Source organism: Limulus polyphemus, unplaced genomic scaffold (genome assembly GCF_000517525.1).
Source record: "Limulus polyphemus unplaced genomic scaffold, Limulus_polyphemus-2.1.2 Scaffold7, whole genome shotgun sequence".
NCBI lineage: Eukaryota > Metazoa > Arthropoda > Merostomata > Xiphosura > Limulidae > Limulus > Limulus polyphemus.
The window spans coordinates 1,192,917-1,213,344 of NW_013665617.1; the positions used below are offsets into that span (position 1 = coordinate 1,192,917).

General features: G+C 34.1%; 1 protein-coding gene across 1 annotated transcript in view; it reads left to right on the plus strand.

Annotated features, from left to right (window-relative positions):
* The window catches only part of LOC106476885 (A-kinase anchor protein 13-like), a 245,164-nt gene extending 226,027 nt beyond the window's left edge, over positions 1–19,137 (plus strand). Inside the window, exons 42-47 of the mRNA XM_022381499.1 lie at positions 2,680–2,801; positions 3,880–3,945; positions 4,456–4,644; positions 6,266–6,300; positions 6,803–7,031; positions 13,194–19,137. Of these exons, the coding sequence (XP_022237207.1) occupies positions 2,680–2,801; positions 3,880–3,945; positions 4,456–4,644; positions 6,266–6,300; positions 6,803–7,031; positions 13,194–14,054 (1,502 nt within the window). The 3' untranslated portion in view covers positions 14,055–19,137. The remainder of the gene's footprint in view (positions 1–2,679; positions 2,802–3,879; positions 3,946–4,455; positions 4,645–6,265; positions 6,301–6,802; positions 7,032–13,193) is intronic.
* Positions 19,138–20,428: the final 1,291 nt, after the last annotated feature.

Here is a 20,428-nt window from a genome sequence, read left to right on the forward strand (position 1 = left end):
CTCATGTGAAATTTCAAAATTGTTTGATGCATAAGCGTATTTTTAATTTTAAAATGAAAATTACTTTGCATGATAGATAGGCAACATGTGAAAAGATAAAAATAGGCATAAGAGAAACATTGCTTTATAAACTTTACGGCTTAATAAAAAAAAATTATATTTTGTTTATGAAAGCATTGTAATGTTTACTGATAATCTGCCAAATTTCGTTAACATTTGCATACTAATTTAAAAGTTATAGCATGAAAACTATAACACTTACAAAATGGTTATGAGGTTGGACCGAGCCCATGCTGAGAGTTAAAGGGGCAAACTCTGAATGTGGTCTGGAAAATTACTACTATGAATCTGGATCTCTACTTCAAATTTGATCACTTGCTGTTTTGGAAATCACTTCATTTTTTGTTTGATTGTTATCTTAAAATTCATTGACAATGTTATGTGACTAGTAGGTGGAGGTTTATTGATCAAAATCCAGACTTTTAGAGCTGTTCAACAGCTGGAAACTAGTTAAACACTAATATATGTGGCAGCTGATTTTGATAAATCTAAATCTGTGGGCTCACTATCAAAAATTAAATCTACACAATGTGGCCATTAGGAATTACTAGTCCAATGCCTATGGACTTAATATGAAATTAAGGACAGAAAATGATTAAACTGATTTTCACTGATTAAACAGTAAAATGTAGACATGTTGATTCAGATTAATGCTGAGAAGATTAATGCTTCAACCCCCCATTTGAACTTTTGTTTAGATCATCAGAATTTTTATCAATACTGTTGGGTGCCTATAATCTTCAAAGATGATTCAAGTTTTCATGATTGACATGTTTGTATCTGAAGAGACTGTGGTGAGCAATGTGATTAGTGAGATGGGAGGCACTGGCATGAATGGATTTACATGTCTTATTGCACTTCTTACGGTATGAGTTTACTGCTTGACAATGTATTGTCCTGATATTGGACTTAGTTGCATGAACTTTTGCAAGTGCAATCAAACTAGACTGTCCTATGGCCAGATAACATATGCTTTATTCAGGATAGTGATAGATACCCTTAATGAAAAATCAATAGAAGAACATTAAGAAGTCCTCGACTAAATTCTCTAAAGCAATATTACTTGAACACTGGTCTGTGGGATTTCATGAAAACAGACAAAATGTACAAAATGTTCATCTGTAAATTGTAATGATATTTTGTTATACTTGCATTTTAATGGTCTGCAACAGTTTAAGCAGGCAGCAAGTTGGCCCCTTTACAAACTATATAAAGTATGGAAGCAGATGCACAAACTGTATCAGTGCTGTTACTGAATATCTCATTTTCACAAAGTCAGACCCTAACAACGACCATTGAAACATTTAATGTATTGTACTCTTGTTGTGCAGGTTTTAACTAAAAAGTGATTGGCCCCCCAGTGGCACAGCGGTATGTCTGCAGACTTACAATGCTAGAAATATGGTTTCGATACCCATGGTGGGCAGAGCACAAATAGCCCTTTGTGTAGCTTTGTGCTTAACTAGAAATGAACAAGTGATTGTGAAAGAAACTTGATAATTCACTGTATGCAGTGAATAAATAGTACTAAAATATTCCTTATTAGGTGTTATGCTGTAGTGTCATGGTGATATCTATAATAGAATTTATGTCTTGTTGATATCTGTAATGGAATTGATGTCTTCTCTAATGTTTGATGAGAAATTCAAGAATTAATTAATTCAAAATAACAGCTGTTTCTACAGCATGCTTTTTCTTTTGGTATTTGGGTATGGAGATTTTTATACATCAAAACTCCATACAACAGAAACTAGAAACTTTGTACTATGTAAATAACATTTAATATATGTTCTACAAAAAGTTTAGCCAGTGACTTTCAAAGAATTTCTGAAGTCTTCATTCAACAAACAACTACCTTGAAAAAGTCATTAATAGAATAATTAACATATTGAAGAAAACAAAAATACAAATCTTAAAAAAATAAAACAATTTTATCACCAATACAGTTCCTCACAAATACATCAGCATGAACCTAATTGGATTATAGAAACTACTCATGAAGAAACACAACTTCAACCCAAATACCTTAATCAATCAAAAGCCAGGACTTAAAATCAAGAATCTTATCAACAATTACCCCATTGAAAATGAAACAACAGAGTCATCTACAGAATCAAATGCAACACTTTTATATCTGAGAAACTGGGGGAGAAATGAACATCAGACTTAAGGAACATCTTCACACATTTTTGAGTGTCAAAATCATTCAAAGATAACCAGACATCAACAGAAGAAATATAGCTGAAGGACTATTGATAAAGTCATCAAAGCCAAAGCTAAATAAATATCTAGTAATATCCCCTTTATCTATAACCACATTTTATTCATCTCATTTTACTAAAAAGCTAATTTAATGCCATCTACAAATATTTTCTTCATCATCACGTTTTTGTAAAATTCTCAGAAATTCAAACTGTTTTATTGAATGTAACTGTTACATGACATGATATTATGGGACAAAACTTTGTAATGACTAAAATCAGAATTTCCCTACGTAAATGTTGCTGTCTTTTTGTTTTGTTCTTGGTCAGAGATGTTTTATATACTTGTATTTTTTAATATGAATGGATTTTGTAATATATATGGTAGCCTAGCTGATTTTTATATCTTACTTTTTAGTGATGATGTTAAAGAAGAAATTACTTCAATTGAAAGAGTCATCTGGTGAGAATTCATTGTATACTCCAAAGGACAATGAAGCTTTGTTGAAAGACATTCCGGATTCTTATCTACAAGTAAAGGTACGTTTTTGCACTCCAGAAAGTAGGATATTAAGATTAATCTATTAAAATTTGTGTTGACAGAAAAATGTGGTTAAAAAATGTATTTATTAGCACAGGAAAAAGTATTTAAATATCACACTAATCTTACAATGTTTTTGCAGTGGATGTCCTTCATCAGCCTAAATGCATAACACCATAACTTATAGTAATCTTGTAGCAGTTACAATATAAAGAGAATGTTTTCTATTAGTCCAACAAAGTAAAACAGCAAAATTTACATTAATTTTGTGGTAGAAACAGTGATAGGGAATATTAGCCATCAACTCAAAGTGATAATATGAGAACTCATGTATTAATATCTTAGAAGGTTCAATAGTAGGGGGCAATTTTTCATATGCTTAACAGAGAGTGTTAACAGGATTTTCTCCAACAGTTTAGTAGCGAATCACTGAAAATCATATTAATGATGTAGAATAGTTAGTGCTAGGAGAAATCTGCTGTATAAACCTAAAGGTGTTCTGCCAGAAATCAAGTTAAACATGTAGGATCTAAGGTAAATTTTAGAAGTACCAGCTCAAATGAGAAGCATTAAATATCTTGTTAATCATATAACATACTGTGATATCAAAATGCAGAAGTTACATGATGTGAGAGAGTAGGAAAAAGTTCCTGGTTTTATTAGCATAAACTACCAAATAACTAAACACAGTCACACTTGTTTAGTATCGAAGTTAACCATTCTCAGTTCTTTATTCATTTTCTGCATGAAAGATGGTACTAGTGTGCTGACTGAGGTTATTGAATATATCTTGTAGGCATGTATACACTTGTTTTTACTCATAGCTTGGATAGAAATTATAATTAAGACTTAATAAGCTACTTTCAAATTTGTTCTCAGTAGTTATTTTTCTGGTAATAATCTATTGTACATGGAAATGGTAGTTTAGATTTACAAAACTTTGATTATTTTCAGGCTTTTTTCTTAATGAAATTCTTCAGCAAGCTCAGCTTTTCTAATCTATGCCAGATCCAAATAAGATAAGTGGATTTTGCTTTTTTTGACAAAGATGTATGTTACAATTGTTCTATTTTTCAGGGTGCAGAAGTACGAAGAGCAAGTGGCCCACTTCCAAGTAAAACTTCTTCAGGGCCTGGAAGTCCTGTAAGTAGCTGATCTATGAGTTTTTGGTATGTAAGTGGTGATACATATACAGGTATATGTTAAGTTATGCAAACTAGGAAGCAGCAGCTTAGCAGTGTAATTCATGTTAGTTGAAACAAATATAAATATTTGATTCGATGGCTTGTATTTTGATTGTAATAGTAAAGAATTAAATCAACTGTTATAAGAACTTTTTTAATGAATAATTAAATTATAGTAATTTCAAAGACATTTAGATGTGTGTGTGATCCTTTGAAAAGTTGGCATGTTTGTAAGTTAATATAGTTACTGTGATTTTGAGAGAGAGTGTGTATGTGTTTGTTACATGTCTAATTTATGACAACATTGTGTTATTTTTAATTTAAATGAAATTGATAATCACTAGTTTAACTGTTGTCTATTCATCACTCTCTGTATCAAATATTGGAATACTTTTAATGATATTCAGTAAGAAAATTGGAATTACTATGATGAACAGTGTTGATTAATACTTACTATTTCTTCTCATAGGAGAAAGCTAAAAGACGAAGCTTTACAACCTCTGGGAATGCTTCTCCCCAGGTCTCAACTCCTAGTGAGAAAGACCCTCCCTCATCAAATGAACTACTTCGACTGAGTACTACTCCTGTTCTGTTGTCACAAGGAAATGAACAACTAGAAGCTATTGTAGAATTAACACACCATTTAAACACTTTAACAGTATGTTCAACTGATTCTACTAAAATACGGTGTTAAACAGTACTTGTTCTGTATGACACACTCATTTGTTGTTGTGTTATTAAAGATGTTCAGGAAGTATTATGTATACATACAAGATTGAATCTGTGTCTATATATGTGCATTGTTCAGTTGTTAAACTTTTATACTTTTTTAAGACAAAAATTTGGTAGTTTTGTTTTTTTTTACTTGTATTTTTTATTTATTTTATTTTAGTTTGAAACTTAATGTACCAAATACTGACTGACTGATATTAGGAGAAGGACCTTCAGTTTTTGGTTTGTTAATGTATGTTTTGATCTTAAACTGTAAACATCAGGGATTTGAATATAAATTTTTATGTGACTCTACTTGGAGGTTTACCACTGCTCCTTCTCTCATCTCAGTAAGTGTTCAAAAATTACATCTACTCCTGGTTTTTAAGGTTTCTTAACACGTTCGCTGCCACCAGTAGTATTAATGAATTAAGTATTAATAAAATTAAACACTTAAGAGGTGGTGAGGCTGGAGCAGTCATACTGTCCCAAACTCATACGGCACAAGAGAAATTTAGCCTAGAAACAAAATTGTCTATGACCCACCAGTGTGTCACTGTCCATACCTAAAAGTTGCTTGTGAGGCACATGGTAGGCAACGTGCTAATACATGTTTACATGAAGAAAGAATTACTTAATCCAGTGACCAGTTCCTACAGAATGAACAGAAAAGTTCATTGCAAAGAGATTTAAGAGATTAAAAAAAACTGTTTTAGCCTATGTTACATTTTGAGGGTTTAACATAGGTTGTAAATTATGTTTGAGTTCTTTTTGAAAGTTTTCATCAAAAAACATCACAAAGAACTAGAAAACATCTGATTTCTTAACTTGATGATGTGGGTATTGAATATTTATTAATTGAGTTATTGAGGAGAGTTAGTTTTAGGCATTTATATTAATCTGTGAACTAATCCAAACAAAATAGTTACTTCTGATAATATTAAAAACATTTTCTTCAGAGGTAATTGTGTAAGATAACCTTCATTTGTAATGCAAAGAGTATTTTGCTCATCAGTAGAATGACATTAAAGTTATATTTTAGAAACATCAGACCAGTGCAAGGTTTCTGTTAAATTGCGTCATGATACACTCACCTAACAAGGATATCTAGGAAGTTGCTTTTCATGCCACATACCAACAATGTCATTTTTTCAGTCTAGGTTACACATAATAGTTTAAGAACAATGCATGCTAGGTTCAGAAAAAAGCAACAACCACTGGTTGCTTATACCTATATCTCTAATTAGATGTTGGATCCCAAACTGGATTAAGTTTAACATCAATTTGCAGTTGAATAGTATCGTTGCTGTTATTCATATAATTTCCATTACATTGTCACATTGTAGTAGTTGAAACAAAAGGCATAACAACTACAACTGAAACCTTGATGAAACTATCAGTAGTTTATGTATAGAGTAAGTTATGCTTTATTATCATTTAAAGCTCTAACATTGGAAATTATTGGGTTCATTGAATTTTTAATGAATTATTTGTTCTGAAATTTTGATCAGTATACACTTCTCTTATTCTTATAAATTATTGATTTTCTGACAAATTTCTCTTTACAGAGTCTTCTATCACATCATTTCACTAATGTTGAAAAGTGAGTTAAAACCTTTTGTTTTACCCACATGCATGTCTAGTTATAATGTTAATAAATCAAAATTTTCAGCATTCATCAGTACCATTTTTTGCTTATCATTGTGTTTTATAAGTCATCTTCCATAGTCTATCTTAACAAAAATACTGGTAAGAAATGTCGATTATTTTGCATGTATATGAAAATAATGTATCTACAGCGAACATTCCATTTACAGGTTACATGTTTATGAAGCTTAATTTGTCTCACTAAGTCTTGTTATAACAATTACTTAAAATAATAATTTGAGTTTAATATCTTGGTAAATAGATATTAGCACATATAATACTGCATTTAATATTTTCTAGATGTACACAAAAAAGTATATTTATTCTTATAAACGGAAAATTTACTAATTTTAACTATTTATTTTCTTGCAAGGACAGTGTATTTAACTATATTGAAATACATGCTTCACATTTTGTGTGTGTAGCTACTCAATAAACTTTTTTACTCAATTTTTCAGTCTCAGAGTCCAGCTAATTGAATCAAATGAAAAACTAAACAGGACAAATAAAGATCAGCCTTTGAAAGATGGAAAAGACAGACGTTCCATCTATCGACCTGAGCACCAATTAGAGGAACTCCGAAATCTTCAAGAACAACTGAGTCAAGAAAGAACACAGTGGCAGAGAGAACGGGCAAGGCAGGCTGAAGAACTTAACCACCAGTATGAAGAAGTACAGCGTCATCAGGTACAACACTTGCCTGTTGTATCTCTACTTTGTAATTTATTACTTTTTAACATTTTTCAGATAAAAATGAATGTTTAATGTAGTGTTATATTTTATAAATGCCATTTTATTTACCTTGAACTCAAAATCTGATTTGCATGCATTTTGTATATTGAAGAATTACACCTGTCTGTCTTTTTAAGTTATTGTAAATTTTTACACTTTTTTTAATACTGTCCTCACCTATAACACTTATAGTAATGAAAGAACAAATCCTAAAGGAAACCAAATATAATAATCACATGATACATAATTTATAGGTTTATTGTTTTTCTTTATGTCATTATTAAAAAAAGGGGTCATATTCTGATCCGATTACTTACCTCCTCTCACAGTTACAAATATTATCGATTGGCCGGGCACTAGTGTGCAAATTTTTGTTCACCACTAACCTTGAACTCCCACCTAATTCCACATGGTTCAGATGCATTTAAGCATGCAAATTAGCTTGAGACAACCCTTCATCAACAGGAGTGCAACACACCCTTCTTGTTGCAGCTGACTCAATCTTCACTTCCCAATTTGGCACGACAGTGTTAAGACCTAGTGCTTGATTTCAGAATTTTTATCCTTCGGTGCATTTTGAAAATATTCAGTTACTGATTTTCCTTTTCAAATATTGTTTATAATCCACTATCAAGTTGGACTTTTTATTTGATTGTGAATTCTATTTCTCACTCAGTTACTGGTAGTTAGTCAATATTTTTGAGTTCACAATTTACTATTAAGATTACAATGGCTACCGATGGTACCAGCATTCAACAGCCCACAACAGTGGCTCAAGATGTGGTGTTATCAACGGAGGAAGTGTAGGCTGTACTACGTCAAGAGATGGCTTCTTTTGTACAAGCCAAGTGATATCCCAATCTACAAACAATTTTGCCATTATCTGAGGACTTCAATCAGGATGATGCAGACTTGGACAGCATTCCCCACCCATTCCTTTGTTGTGCAGGTACTTTCTTAGCCTGTTGAAGCTCGTTGACTTCAGTCACCATTTTTAGACTAGATATCACAGGTATGTTGTGTTTTATCTTTGTCACCCATGTCATTTGATCCCTCTCCTTTCTTATTGGCCCAGCATGGCCAGGTGGTTAAGGCACTTGACTTGCAATCTGAGCATCGTGGGTTCGAATTTCCGTCACACCAAACATGCTCGCCCTTTCAGCCATGTGGGCATTATAATGTGACGGTCAATCCCACTATTTGTTGGTAAAAGAGTTGGCAGTGGGTGATGATGACTAGCTGCCTTCCCTCTAGTCTTACACTGCTAAATTAAGGACAACTAGTGCAGATAGCCCTCGTGTAGCTTTGCATGAAATTCAAAACAAACAAACAAACCTTTCTTATTGATTGCAGCACCTAGTTCTGAGTTTTTGATTTTCCCCTTCACCTGATATTGGGTTCCATGCTGAACATTTTGCAGATCAGTTATGTGTGGGGGCTAGTGTACTATGCCCCCCTGTACTGCAGATGCTCATGCACTTGCATATCATCGTTCAGCAAGTCCTTTCTCGATGGACAACGATGGTCACAGATACTTCAGTGCATTTTTCTCAAGCATAAATTGCTTGCCTCCATTTCTCCCTCACAACATTCCTTCGTTATTTGTTGTCCATTCACCTATTGCCTAAGGCTTTCTGTTGCTCTCCCAAGGGTTTTTCAGTGGAAGCCTGTACCCTCCTATTCAACAACTTGTCCAGTTTGAATTTATCTACCCTTTCCCTCTACACTTGTCTCCTGTGTTGTTAGAATCTGTTGAGTTGGGATGCTCATTGATACATGTGCATCTCCCCTCGACTTCCCTGCAAGTTCTTCGATCAGCCACTTTTCTATGAACTTTGGTGGGCTTCCAGATTCCTTGGAGTCTCATGTTGAATCTGCTAGAATGCACACTTCTCTATCTTACCATTTTTCCAACCTCCACCTTCTTCAGTTCCCATTTTCTGTGGGAGCCAGGCTTACTCATTTCTCAAAAGTGTGGAAGACTTTTACCATGAACTCTTGGGTCACTTGAGTTTTGTCAGAGGAACCCTCCCTCTTTTTCTTACACCTCACATCTTATTCCCAGTTCCGGTTCCTTCCCCCCAAACCTTAAGATCCCATTTCCTACCAGAGTCTCACAGAAACAGTTCAAGTCCTTCTCATCAAGGGTGCTATCAGACAGGTTTCTCCTGTGCTTCCAGGGTCCTATTCTCAACTTTTTGGACTGTAAATCGCCATCATGTGATTGATTTCTCCCATCTGAATTGCTTCCTTACTGTGCCTCAGTTCACCAAGGAATCCTAATTGTCTCTCAGATGGGTTTTTTTCCAGGGCTCTGTTTGACAACATTTGACATGGCCGTTGCTTATCTTCACATCCCTATTGCTCAGGCTTCACATCATTTTTGCTATGTTACATCCATGAGAATCATGTTTATTAATTTTGAACTCCTCCTTTCAGGTTGGCATCAGCACCCTACACTTTCTGTTGGGTGGTCTGGTCGTTTAACCGATTCTTTTATTCTCACAAGATCAATTTTCATCATTTTATGGACAACTGAGAGTCTTCTCATACACACAATTTCTCCTTATAAAGGCTGATCAGGTAGGTTGGTTTATCAAGGTGGAGAAGTCTATTATCCACCCCACTCACTGTCTTCTTCATCTGAGGATGTTTTTCAACTCACCTCTCAGTCGAGCTCAGCCATCTCTTCGTCTGCAGTCCATGTAGTTTTTTGTTCAGAGGGTACTACTAGCACCTTCACTTCTGTGCAAGAGGTTATGTCTCTTTTGAGGACTTGGGCATCACTGGAAGCTCTTATCCCTCTGTGCCATGCCCACATGTGTTCCTTGCAGTGAATACTGCAAGTTTATTGGCACCTTATCAGGAACCCTCTGAATTTACAGATTTCCCTTCAGTCTGACTTCCTCTAGTGGTTAGGGAGGGACAACATGATAGTGGGAGTACCTGTTCCTTCTACCCACCTGGATGGTCATGTCTTCACAGATGCCTCACTGTCTGGATGGGGGTGCATGGTGCATTACACAGAAATCTCAGATCATTGGTCTCAGGAGGAATTGGGTCTTCACATCGATTTTTTGGTACTCCTTGTTGTTCATTAGGTGATGGTTCATTTTCTGTCATCTCTGTGGGGCATGACAGTTATGGTTCATTCTGTCAACTTGACAGTTGTCTCTTACATCATCAGTCAAAGGAGCACTTGATCCCAGTCCTTCTGTTCCTGCATTCTAGGTCTCCTCTTCTGGGCTCACAGCCATCAAATTCCTTTGCTGGCTTGTCACATACCCGGTACCCCAATCTTGTCATTGACCATCTGTCCCTTCTCGACAAGATTCTGCCCACAGAGTGGTTTCTCAACCCCCAGGTATTCTGATAGCTATGTTTCCAGTTGGATACTCCCCAACTTAGTGCATAGGCCTCTTATTAGAATGCCAAGCTTCCTCTCTTTTGGTCCCCAGTTCCACATTGTTTGGCTTTGGCTGTGGATGTGTTCAGCCAGAATTGGAAGGAGCTTTTCTTACCCTAGCACCCATCTTGTGCCCCAAGTAATTTCTCTCATCCAATCCACTCCATGTTGGGTCCTTTTTGTGGCTCCTTTCTGGCTGGCTCATATGTGGTTTCCTTCAATGTCCATTCTCCAGGAACAACCTCTATTACCTCTCCCTCTCTCCTGGTCCCTCTTCTGGCAACCTCACTCAAGGGTGCTTCATCCCTCTGTTCCCACACTCTTGCAAGGGGTTCGGGACTATCCTCACATATAGTATCCCTGTTGTCTCACTCTGACCATTCCTCATCCATGTCTGTGTATCAATATAACTGGAGAATATTCTACCATTAGTACATGTGGCATGAATTCTTCCCTTTCTCAGATATCTGTTTTTCCATTGTTCTTTCACAGGGGTCTTTCCTTTTCAACCGTTGTGGGCTATAGGACAGCCTTGTCATCTCTCTTTTGTTTTTACCTGTTTTTGCGGTGTTTTCCTCTCCAGTTATTTCCTTTCCTTCCATATCCCATGTTTACTCCTGCTTTGATTAAGATTGTCTCCTGTGCTTTACAGTGTTGCACATAGCACCCTTCTCATGATATTTCTCCTATCACCCTTACTGGTTGCATTTGTCAGTTTATCCATATTGTGTATTCCTCCCTCTTTCTTGAATTTTGACAGTTGTTTTGGATATCATCCCATCTGATCTGTCACCTCTCAATGCCCTTGGCTGCTCATTTCTGTCATTCTTTAGAAGAGATTATATAAACCAGTAGGTGGACCTCTCCCCACACCTTGGAATCGAGCTACTTGCACCATCTGTCGGTTTCCTACTTAGCTGGATATCGTCTTCCCCCTGCAGCTGTTCTCCATATGTTGGTACAACTCCGAGTGGATAACTTGTTTTTGTTTCTTTTTTTTTTTATGGGTCTACTTAACATTTCTTTCCCCCTTCTTCCAGTGGAGTGTGGAAGTCCTTACCACTTCCCAGCTCCTAGCCACCAGTGTGGTGGATCATGGAGTAATCCTCATGAATATGCACAATTCCACTCAGTTGAGAGTTGGACAATGCTATTCTACCTATGTAGAAGGCGTGACTATGGGTGTGATGTTTTATTCCAGATGCCACTGGTCTGGACTGAACTTTTTGTCTATTTTGCACTTTGCCCCTTGGCTGGGAACCCTTCTCTCCTACTGCCATTTGGATGTCGGTCTCTTGGCAACTGGTTTTGGTTGGAACTGGACCAGCCAACATAAGTCCTCACATGTGAGTGGGCTGGGCACTTTCTCCTACCACAAACTGAATGTTACGTCCCCACTGTTGATTGTTTTTGAACTGGAATTGACCCTCCATGTTGCATTCCCACCTTCCTGACATCGTCTGGTTGTACATTCCCAGGGTTTATTGATTCAGGTTGAGTTGGATTTGCACTTACATTGGTTTAGATTCTCGAAATGGAGGCTTCTCTTCTCTTCTGGTTCCTACACCCAAGGTGAATGGTTGAGAACCCTCCTGGTGCCACTGGTCTGGGCTGGAGTTGAACTACCGATTAAGTCCAATATGCCCTAGCCACTCTACACACATTCCTCTTCCTTTTGGATTTGGGATGGATCACTTGTTCTGCGCTTTGATTGTGACACATCACCAGTTGGCCCTACTTGGGCAAAGAGTATACCTGGTTCAGATGTGGTGCAGTCTCCCATGGGTGTATTTCCTCTACATAGTGGTGGCACACTCCATGGGTGCTCTTCAGATTCTTTTGAAGGGTGCTCATCTAGGTAATTTTACACCACTTTCTCCACCTGCTCAATGTGGGATTCTAGCTGTAACTCTGAGAAGTGGTAAGTAATCGTATCAAAAATTAATATTTTCCTACACTGAAAATATATTTCCAACAGACACCTCCTCTCACACTTCCCACCCGTCCTTTTCACTTCTGGTGTTGTTTTTTGTGTCTAATCTCGAAGTGAAGATTGGGTTCAACTGCACAGAGTGAGTCAGCTGCTATTTAATGGTGTGTTGCACTACTATTGGTGGAGGGTTGTCTTATGCTAATTTGCTTGCTTAACTGCAGCTGAACCATGTGGTAGACACGTGGAATTAGGTAGGAGTTCAAGGCTAGTGGCAAACAAACATTTGCTCACTAGAGAGCAATCAAATCGAGAATAGCCCTAACTGTGAGAGGTGGAAAATATCTGTCGGAACTATATTTTCAGTGTAGGAAATTATTAACTTTTGTTTTGCTGCATTAATTTGTTAAAAAATTCAACCACCATTTTTATATCACATAATTTAGTACAACAAGCACAAGCCAAGATCATGCTGTTCATTGTTATGAAACCATAATATGCATTTACAGATATAAATATATAGCTTCAGACCAAATAAAAGGTTGTTATGTAAAACATGGTCCGATAAATTATCTTTTGTTTGGCAAGTGATTCATCTTATTTTATATTTATCTTTGCCCCCATAATACTTCTAACATTAGAAACTAAATAATGCTAAGTGAATTTTGTATTAGCAATCTTAGAAATGAAATTAATAGCAGAAGCTTTTGTTGGCTGGTTATATTTTACTTGCTCTCAATAATTGTATGAATACAAGTTGTTCTTTAACATTTTTATTCAGGAACAAGTTAGGAAAGAAGAAGAAGATATAAAACATCAGAGAGAGCTGCTGTACAGAAAACTTGAAGCTTTACAGAAAGAAGGAATTATTCTTAGTCCTACAATGACTGTGGTTAACATTGGACAAGCTAAAGACAATGACAATCAGAAAGATGAATTGAAGTCTATGGTTTCACATTCAACTGGAAAAGATACCTGGGGTTCCTCAAGCAAGATTCAATCTCTAAGGGCAGGGGTGGAATTTCAACAAAGCTTGAATGAGGAAGGAACTTTTTCAACGACTGCCCTTTGCAGTACATCACATACTGATATACGTGACTACAAAGTCAAACAAGAGTCTCGTTTTCGGGCTTCTTACAGTTCCTCAAGCCTATTGTCTGGTAATAAGAGAGAGTTACGAGAAGGAGTGCCTATGCATCTACGTAGTGCTGCCAACATGCAAAGGCCATTAGCTAACTCCTTTATCAAACAACAACTTCCACTTAAGTTGGCAAGTGGTTGTACTGCTACCAATGGACTAGGAAGTGGCGGCCAGTCAGAACCACAACAGATGTTGCCACTGAAACTAGCTGCTAGTTCATCTTCACCATTAGGAATGAGTCAAATGAGTGAAGGTGAAAGAAAAGTCCCTCAACGGTCACAGAGTGCAGTAACACCCTCAAAATCCTCATTACACACTCCATTACACATCAGAGCAGGCAGCAGTCCAGCCCAGATGCACACAGAATCCACACTGTTAAACAAACCCACATCTTTACCAGCAACAGTACCAGAAAGCGGGGAAAAACACATGAAACCAAAGGATCAAACTAAAGAAGACAAATGGGCCAAGACTAAGGACCCTCATGAAATTTTTTGTTAAATAGCCAGCAGCATTTATGCAAGTTGAAAGTGTTGTACAGTACTGTGTAAATTTTGTGAGACACGAGACTGTTGTAGGTCTCTCTTATTTTATGAAAGTAGAATTGCAGCAGACAATCATACTTTCCAGTAATTTTTGTGTAACTTTTTATGCAAAGTTCTTCACTCATATGTTACACTTCCTGTATGGTGAGTGTATATTCTTGATGCACCTTTTTTTTTATAGAATTTTTACTTAATAAGCTTCTCTGTGTGAATCTGACAAAAATTAAGGCTGTAATTAAATGACTCTAGTGAGAGTGAGCAACTTAGTTTCAACTATGTCTTTATTATTAGGTTCATTAAACTTTTAATTTAAGATATGAGTTGTTTTTTTTTAAATTCATGCATGTAATTTATAAATATACTAAATAATAATCGTCACTTCTTAATACATAAGTTTTACTAAAATGTTTACTTTAGTCATGCTTTTCTGTTGCTGTGAAATCTTTAACAAAATCATTAATACTTTTGGAAAGCTCAGATGATTTTGTTTAAAATCATTTTGTTCTGTTTATAAGTAGAAAATAAATTAGGAATTAAATTTATACAACTATAATGCAATAAATATTGATAGTCTTTATAGTATTTGTTCTAAAAGCTTTTATATTTAGTAATAGTATATTGAAAGTTCAAGAAACGTAATTGGTTGAAAGTCATCATAAAGGTTTTAAGTTTTTCTTTTTATTTAATACTATATGTTGAATTTTTTGTAAAACTTTTCTGTAATAACTTGAGATGGATGAAAGAAAGTGTCAACAGTTCATTCTAATTATACTTCATGATAGTTATGTAAAATGTAATTATAAAACATACCTTAAATTTTTTATACTTTGTGTGTATTTTGACAATCTTCAAAATTGTAATTTTCAAACAACACATTTAAATTTTATAATTACCTGGAAAGGTCTCTTAAAATAATAATGTTTTAAATTTCTCCATGGAAGAAATAAATTTACTATTGGGTCTTATTATACTTAAATTAACCTGTGCATTCCATTCCACTTTCAAGGACCAATCTAAATCAGGATTGTAGTTTCTTTTATTTGTATTTGATTGTTTTTAATCACATTTGTAATATGAGTCGTGAATTTAAGTAATAATCAACTTAACAGGAAGTAATCCTCACATTCAGTAAGTTGAAAGGGTAAAATTAATATTTGCCTGGAATTCTAACATGATTTATTCAGTGACTTGGTTGAGTTTCTTGCATACATATGTATTCTGTACCATTTCTAAAATTAGTAAAATATCCATTTTCCTTTTCAGCAAACTAAAATGTTCTTTACATCTTTATTCAGCCCCTTTAAAGAAGGAAATAATACTTACAACTTGAAAATAATGGTATCCAGATTTTGAAACTATGCATTCAATATTTTTAAAATAAAAATTATACTCTGTACAATATAACAAGTCTTTGAGCAATAATAAGAAAAAGTTGATTTAAAATAAACAATTTTTCTTCTGTTTCCAAGGTTTCAGTTAACATTGCTATAGATTTATTTTCTCCTCAACCATAAAACCAATTGAGTCAAATTGACAGAATAGAAGTGGGGTCAGACTATGGTGGAGTATTTCTTTAAAATCTTGTTAGATTTAATAGTGATTGATGGTGGTGTAAGTTGCAGACAATAATTTGATGTATTTGGACTAGGATCATAGATACACAATTTGAATTTCAAGCTAATGCTAAAAGATTTTGTTTAATAGTTAGAAAGTAGAGAGTAATTTTATACTGACCAGAAGTTATTAATTGCATTGAAGAAGAACTGCATGTTGGGTCTAGATTATGAGGAAAGAGAGTAATTTTTTTTTTTTTTACAATTAAAGTTTGGTCTTTCAGGTAGAATGATCACACAAATTAATCTTTTACAATAGGCCTAATGTATAGTGTGTGTGTGGTTTGCTTATGATTTTTTAAAACACCCTATTATTAAATCGGAATTACGTTTGGTCAATTTGAATAGTTTTTTCATATCTTTTATTATAAAGAATTTAATATGACCTTCACCCTTTAAACTGATATCACACTAATGGAAAATACAGTTTCGGACAATTTGTATAGCTTGATATTTTCATAAGAATTTGTTCACTACCTGTAAAAAACGAAACTTTTTTATAAAACCTTAATTGCTCACTTTTATTATTTATACATATTATTTTAAAATTAATGAAAATATTTAAAAAAACATCTTGGTGGCAGTTACAAATGAAAGCCAAAAGAATGTGTGATATAACAACCTAAACTTAATTGAAAATAATGTAGAAAAGTTAACAAAGTTAAACGATTGAAACCTTTTGCCAAAAATAAATAATAATATAAACTTGGAGAAAATGTATTAATTTTTTATCAGTTGGTGTTAGTAGACACACTGTTTATTTCTGTAGTTATTTGTTTCACAAATCATAGCATGATACTTTTAATCTGTGTTTTCTATAGGTACGTGTATTTTGAAATATTTTTGATTATAATTTTACCTCCTGTTTAGTTTGGACTATACAAGGCTGATGAATGCATTTACTTTTGTAATAGTTTATCAATCTTGTGTATTTGTTTAAATTGTCGTGTGATTCTTTGAGTGTAATTCTTCCAAGTTTCATTAACATTTACAGAATATGTAATACAGAAGTATATTAACTGATGAATAAATAAAAAACTATCAACATGCATGCACTTATGTAATATATATCACTATACCTTTCTTCATTTTCGTGTATTTCGGTGGTATGATATTCTATCGTGATTTTATTTGAACGTATTCAGGTTAAACAAGTTAAATTAATAAATGGTGTAATTTTGAAAATTCGCGATGGTAAAGATGGAAAATTAAGTTTGAGTATAGGTATCTGCATCTTTTACCTTTTGGAAATGTAGGCGTATGCTCACAAATTAAGTAACTGCCTTACGGGAACTATGTGAACATCGTGTTGTAAGAGCTACAAAAAAAAAAACGAAACAAATCAATACGTGTGTTGCAGGACCCACTGTACCCTACAGTCTCAGGATTTCTCCGTAGGTAGGCGTTGTGTTAGCAGACCCAAATCACGCATTATGTTGGAAATTTTAAGAAGTGCAGGAAAAACGTTATATGTGCTGAACCATATTATGCGTTTTGCCCTCAAAATGTACCTCCTGTGGTGTATTTTGTATATTTAGCACCCAGAAGTTAGAATCTGTGGAAGAGTAAGATGTTTGTACACAGTATCGTCATCAGTGTTGTGTAAATTGATGGATTATATAGGTGTATTTAGCTTACAAATTATGCAATTTCCAAAAGAATAATACAGTTTGCTCACCTAAACTAAATTCGTTTTGCGATATTTTGCAATTTGATCACTCATAAAAAATTTGCTAACATTTATCATATTTTCAACTTACAAAGTTGTAGAAATCATTAGTTAGCATTAGTGCTTGTTCACGTACACCATTTCCTCACATTTTATTATTCATACTTACAACAACAACAACTAAAATTGTATTACTGTACATGTTGTTTAGAATCTTAGCAGTTGGCAGTGAAATTCATCATAAAATTAATACGTAAAAACAGTATATTCCCCAATTTAATAACTAATTTTTTGTTCAAAACAGATTGTAGTTTAAAGGAAATACGTTTCTTATCAACCTCAGTTCAATGATAAAAGATATTTTAAGTATATTTATACTTTGAAACCTGTTTTATTCGTCCAGTGACATTTGAGTACATCTAGTCTGTCACAACAGGAAGCAACTACTTTGTTTTTTCTTATGGAAAAGTTTTATTACAATATAATAAATGTAATCGTATTTACTCCTTTTAGATTTTGGACATGAAACTTTTTTAACAAAAAAAGGACTGAATAATTAATAAATTGTTTCGTATAAGAAATTTGTTTTTAATCTGCTGAAGCTGGAAAGCTCAAGTTCAATTCATCAGTTTCACTTGTAATTCCCAACAAGTCATGTAACTGGTGTATTATGATTCATTATATTATCTCTTTGATTACCGTAGTACAGTAACCCTCAAAAGTTTATATACATAAATACTGTACTACGGTATGTACTACCAGCTCTTTGATTACATATTTTAAAAGTTACTATACTACTGTATGCGCTACTAGGTTTTTGATTACAGAACTTTTGAAGGCTATTATACTATGGTGTGTACCAGATTGCATCCTCAGTGGTTTGTACTTGACTTTCGATTTACTACTGTTAAACTTGCTTAATTTTTGAATTCAAGAAACCTCACTGGATAGAAAAGGTTTTTTGCTTGAACATTACTCTGTCAATAATAGGGTTATTGGATAGTGTAATTTTGATTTATATATATATATATATAGCTTTCGGATAACATGTTTATAATCCGTCAATAGTATATTTACGTCAAATTACAGTATTGAACAGTAATACTGAAAAAAAATAGAAATATTAAATCAGCGAAATAAAGATTAAAGTAGGGAGTCGTTTAATGCGAGTTCCATAAATTATGAAAAAAAAATCACTTAATCGTCAAAAACAATACATTTGAACCACTGACATCCCAGTACAGTGATAAAATCATGCTGGTTTAATCGTTATCAATCTATTTAGCTCTGATGAAATTAAACATGAGATGAATAAGTAGCGATTTTAGTAATAATAACAGTCACCAAGAAAACAGTTCAAATAAATAGCTTATGCCTTTTGTAGGAAATGATTGATTTAGAACTTTTTTTAATTCCTGCCAATAACATTACATTGAAGAACAAATTTGATCCTTCAGTATGCTAAAATGCATCAGTTTATGTGGCATTCTGAAAATATTTGCTAAAAAGGAAACTTTGGTACCCAATGTGGACGTTACCTAAACATTAAAATAATTAGGACTGCCTTTGCTTCTTATAAATGTTACTAAACTTTCAGGTCGAAAAAAATATTTGTATCGTAAAACATGTATTTTAATTAGAAGTTGTATATATATATAACATTATTGTTATTATTAGCCGTTAGGTTTTTTTCAAATGTGTCAAATCTTGTATTCCTATATGGTGAATTTAGCGTGAATAAATATTCTAACTTCATACACCTGGTGTTCTGTGTATTTCTTCTGGAACTTGCAGAGCAGCAACTATCTGAACTGTGCTCAAAGTTCACCGGCCTAACCTGAGGTAACCTAGCTGCCTCAGAGTGAGTGGTCTGTTAATAAGCAATCTATAGTTTGCTCCCCTCTTTCTTCATAGTCAGCATACATTTCAAGTGGTCAATGACTATGATTACTGTTCATAATTTCCATTTTTCTGCTCCTGTCATGACTAGACGAGTTTCAAATTAGCGATAAATAGACATGCGCAGTCTGCAAGCTTGTGACTTCTAGCTAAGTTTCTTCGAAAGCTTATTTTAGTTCATTTAGATCTTGAAGATCAGATGGTTGTTCAATGTTCACAGATCTTTATAAAGATGGAATCGTGATTCATTTTTAATTTTATCTAATATCATTTTTGTTTTTCTTAAAATATAAAGTTATTTTAAGAATTATATATATATTACACAACAATAAATATTTAGTGCTGTTGCTATCTTGTTTGTCTAATTTGTAATGTTCAACATGCAAATACTATTTGTATATCTATAATTTTATAAAAGATATGGACCTATATAAAGGGGCCCTTTGTTTGTCTTAGCTTGCTCCCTTCCCAAGAGTTTTTATCCGGTCCTGGTCATCAGTGAGTGTAGAATGTAGATGAATGACTGCCGCTCAGTGGAGTGGTATCCTTTAAGGCGGAAGGTCATGTGATCTGTGACACTATAGACGAATAGTTACACAGAGCATCGCAAGGGACAAGTAGTTCAAAAGTGTGCCGTCAGGGTGGATAATTTCAATGATTGCCACTAGGGAAAGTGATGATATCATCTATGTAGAATGCCATCAGTAACAAAATTGCAGAATCATCAGTGGTAGGTTCATTTGTTTGGGTAGATATTATGTGGTTCGCAAGCGAACCACCAGAGGTATGTGACATTATAGTAGGGTGATGATGAACCTGCCTGAACATGATTCTCAATAATAAATAATAATAACTATTTCTTTCTCTATACTTCCTAAAATGTAAGTCTTGCAAAAAATATGTTCATATATTATGATTAGATACACTTATGTGATGTTAGTTATCTTGGGGATATAAGATTTACTTATTGCTTTGTGAGAATAATACTACTAAATAATAAAGATATTCTCATATGCATAATTTTAATATGTATGCTAAATAAAATTACATTACCACAAATATACACCTGGAAAAAAGTTAAGCACCCCCGTGTTTTTTTTCAAGTGATTCAGATTCGACGTTCTTGTGACTGATTATAAATTACCATTC